The sequence below is a fragment of the Nannospalax galili genome, unplaced genomic scaffold (genome assembly GCF_000622305.1).
Source record: "Nannospalax galili isolate Female #2095 unplaced genomic scaffold, S.galili_v1.0 scaffold718, whole genome shotgun sequence".
In the NCBI taxonomy this organism is placed as follows: domain Eukaryota; kingdom Metazoa; phylum Chordata; class Mammalia; order Rodentia; family Spalacidae; genus Nannospalax; species Nannospalax galili.
This window is the reverse complement of record NW_008341417.1, coordinates 25,678-29,975: the sequence shown is the minus strand read 5'-3', so window position 1 is coordinate 29,975 and position 4,298 is coordinate 25,678. Positions and strand designations below refer to the sequence as shown.

Sequence of the window (4,298 nt, the reverse complement as noted above, 5' to 3'; positions counted from 1 at the left end):
GAACAGCTGATCCTCCTGGAACAGGGACCTCTGCCTGACTAGATTTACCAGGAGGGCAGACAGGGGGCAATGGATGGGGGTGCTGACAACACAGTGGACAGTGACAGGGATGGCAGAGTATGGAGGCTCTAGTGGGAGAGGAAGGCTGTCTACCTGACAAGTTTGTCTTCGTGCTCAGATGGCGAGGAGCTCAGAAGGTGGGTGACTGTGACCAGTGATTGTCATGTATATAGAGATTAGAAATGCATGTGAAAACGTCTCAATGTCAAGAGCCCTGGAATGAATTTTTCTGTATGAAACTGTGTGTTTTGACAACGAAGTGGAGATCTTTTTTAAACATTGGAACCTCATTTAATTTTATGTCTTATAGAGTTTATAATGAGTAAAAGATTATATAAGTGTAATAATTCATCTGTAAACATAGAAATGTACAGCCAATTTTGAAAGAGATGTACCCTAGCTCAGAAAAATGTTATTGAATAGGTTAATGCTGTTCTAATGAAATGCTTCTTTTAATTAAAAAAAAAAAAAGATGCTGAGGGGAATCCCCAGGAGAAGCATGAGATTGCATGTCATCATGATCAGTTTTTGTTTGTACTATGAACTTCTAAAAGGTATATTCTCTTATGTTTTTCCTTTTATTGCTATTTTAGCGAACATTTCTTAGTAGTACAGCAGCTATCAACAATATACATAAGGATAGTGGTAGCGATTATGGGGGAGGGTACTGTAGGGTAAAGGGCTTGCTCCCTCAGGCAAGGACAGTGAGAGCCTGGAGAACCTTAGAGTAGAAACAGAGTTTACATGTATGAAGTCAGTTATTCCCAGGACAGATATGGAAGGCCATATGTGTCACTGACGTCATTCAAGTTGAAGGAGATTAGAAGGCACAGGCCAAGGATGTCTTTCAAACGAGGAACGTGCTGCTATATCTGCTTCTGTTTTGGAGATTCCTTTTAACATTATATATATATATATTTTTTTTTATTTTGTTTATTATTTTTATTTTTTATGTGTATGAATGTGTTGCCTGCATGTATGTGAGTGCACCCGTGTTGTGCAAAGGAGCAGAGGTCCAAATAGGGTTTTGGATTCCCCTGGAACTGGAGTTAAGGATGGTTCATAGCTGCCATGTGGGTGCTGGGAATCAAACCCGAGTCCTCTACAAGAGCAGTCAGTGTTCTTAACTGCTGAGCCATCTCTCCAGCCCCTGGAGATTCCTTTAAGAACTGGAAAACATCCCATGATTTTCATACTGAGCCATTACCTGCTACGTTGCTTATATTTTTTTGAGTGAGATTGTAAAGCATTTAAGATAGTCACCCACTGGGCTGGAGAGATGGTTCAGTGGTTAAGAGCACTGGATGTTCTTGCAGAAGACCAGGTTCGAATCTCAGCACCTACACGGTGATTTAAATTGTCCATAACTCCAGTTCCAGGGGATTCAACAACCTTCTCTGACCTCTGTGGTCACTGCACAAGATGGATGCCCTTACATACATGCAGGCATAATACTCATACACAGAAAAATAAATAATTTTTTTTTAAAGATAGTCACCCACTTTCTCAGTCAGCACTAGGTTCTATTGTTCCAAGACCTCCCTGATCCCTGAATGCATTTGACTTGTGATCTTTGACTTTCACATTCTGTACTCTGGGGACCTAGGGCAGATATCAGTCATAAATTTAAAAAAAAAGAAAAAGAGAAAGAAAACTAGACAGAAAGCCCTGGGTCAACTCGAGTTTATTCAAAAGGTACCGGAGACACCAGCCCATGGAGGCACGTGATGGACTCATCTTGTTTGTATCTTGCAGGAAAGCGAGCTTGCCTTGGAGAACAGTTGGCCAGGTCTGAGCTGTTCATTTTCTTCACTGCCCTTGTGCAAAAATTTACCTTCAAGCCTCCTGTCAATGAGAAGTTGAGCCTGAAGTTCAGAATGGCCATCACCCTCGCCCCAGCCAGCCACCGCATCTGCGCTGTCCCTAGGCTGTGATGGTGGAGAAGAGAAAGGACAGCAAGAAGAAATGACACATGCTCTGAAACCATGGTGCCCGCTCACATGTGACAGAATGAGAATGAGAATGACTGGGGAAAGACGCACGAAATTAGACCAAGAAATCAAGTCAAATTCGTGGACTGCTGTGGCCTCCACGTTGGTGCTGGGAAAATCATTTATGTGGTCATTGATACATCTTTTCACCTGAAAATTGCAAAGAGAATGATGATTCCTCCCTGAATGAACGTACTTGTAATGATCATAGAAATCAGTGGATTTGAAGTGACGTATTGATAAAAAAATAAATTGCTCTAATGTTGTACCCTTTAGTGCCTTGGCTTTCCCTCCTGTCATAGATGTACACTGGCTACTGGTCTGTTAAGACAATTCATCCAAAAGTAATATAAAGTGTGAATAAGAGTTAGAGCTAGACCCAGAAAAGGCAGGAAGGATGGTGGTAAATGCTCTCCCATTTGGAAAGTCTGTATTTGCTGTATCTTTCTCTCCTTCTGAGTGCTCCTCCTGAAAGTCAGCAGGGCAAGGATGATTCCTAATTACAGGAAGGCTAAACAAGGGGTGCTGAAGCAATTTCTATAATTTACATGTGGTACCTAGACATTGAACTTGGACTCAGAGCCAGGTAAATTATGAATAACCAAACCCTAGAAGCAGGTTTGAGAGCAAATGGGATTTTCTTTCCTCATTGTAGATTCTTGCCTTGAGTCATGCAGTAGAAATTTATCCCCATCCTTTTCACATAGGGCTTGGCTATATGGGCTGTGAATCTCACTTGCAATTGGCCTGTAAAATTCATTTATTCCTAGGACAAGTCTGAACTCACTGAGGCCTGGCAGAGCATTTTAAATGGCGTTAGAAATGACAGAATTCAGAGCTGGTGAGATGGTTCAGTGGTTAAGAGTACTGGCTGCTTATCCACAGGGGCCAGCTTAAGTTCCTAGCACCCATGTAGTGGCTAACAACTGTCAATAACTCTAGTTCCAAGGTATCTGGCACCCCATTCTGGCTTCCACAGGCATTACATATACAGATACACTTACATACGTGTAGGCAGAACTCTCATTCACATAACATAAATTTTTAAAAAAAGAAATTGCAGAATCCTTGCTGGGTACGATCAGTGGAGAGATAAACAAACTAGATCAGGTGACACTGTGTGTTAGGAAGTTTTCACCCCTTCCCTATTTCAGACAACAAACAAAATATCCCAGTGAAGTGGAGAACAGCAAACCAAAGCCCCCCTTTACTTTCCTAGACCTAGACCAAAGAAATTTTAATAGTTCAGAAACCAACAAGTTGAAGACCATAAAGTTTTTTTGTTCTGAGTTGTTATTCAATGAAAAGCTGATTTATCCAACATTGTGAAAGAAAGCAGCTTTGAAGGTGCTAGAAGGGAAGCAGTTGTCTGGGCTAGCCTGAGGTAGCTAAAGAGAGCGTATCCAGAGACAAAGGCTGGTCTTTCATATAGAGGCTTGAGTTCTTCTTGTCAGATATAAGGAGAAAAGAAGAAGGCCACTGTGTTCACTGTTCACTTCCTTTATTAGAACCTGGACAGCAAGTGTCTAGAAAACAGGCAAGTGATGTTCAAGAATAAAACCCATCATAGCAGGCCTTGAGGTCCCCCACCATAGGCAGCTTCTCTCTGTCCCTAACCCCCATCATTTTTCTCCATTTTCTCTGCCAAAATTATATCCTCCTGAAGTTTATCATGGGAAAACAAAGTCTTCATATGTCTCAATTTCCTCCTCTGAAAAATTAGAGACTTTTTCTTTGAGAATTTCATATTACATCATTTCCATGCCCCTGTCTCCCTATTCCAAGTCTTCCCAAACCACTCCCACTCATTCTCAATTTATTGACTCATTATTATTTTTTACACAGATATGTATATGTGTGCATACATTAAAATCTACTGGCTCCATTTAGTGATTCTTGTATGTACATTTGTTTAGGGCTCACCACTTAGATTTGGATAACCTGTCAGGGAACTTGACTCTGAAGAAAACTCCTCTTTTTTTTCTCTTAGTAGCCATTGATTGTCTATAGCTATTCATGCAGATGTAGGACCTTGTGAAATTTCCTTTATCCACAATGACATGTCAACTGATGGTGTCCTTATGCAGGTCATGTTTAGGCAATCATTGTTAATATTTATAATCATCATTGTATCCCTTTCCACATTGGCCCCCTCCCAATCTCCCTCACTTGAATTTATACATTCTCTCATTTCTTTTAAGGCCTATCATGTCAAGTTAGTGTCCCCAGATGTCCCACAGTGGAAGT

General features: G+C 41.0%; 1 protein-coding gene across 1 annotated transcript in view; it reads left to right on the top strand.

Annotated features, from left to right (window-relative positions):
• LOC103737136 (cytochrome P450 2J6) overlaps positions 1–2,287 on the top strand; it is a 41,872-nt gene extending 39,585 nt beyond the window's left edge. Inside the window, exon 9 of the mRNA XM_008836851.3 lies at positions 1,816–2,287. Within this exon, the coding sequence (XP_008835073.1) occupies positions 1,816–1,994 (179 nt within the window). The 3' untranslated portion in view covers positions 1,995–2,287. The remainder of the gene's footprint in view (positions 1–1,815) is intronic.
• Positions 2,288–4,298: the final 2,011 nt, after the last annotated feature.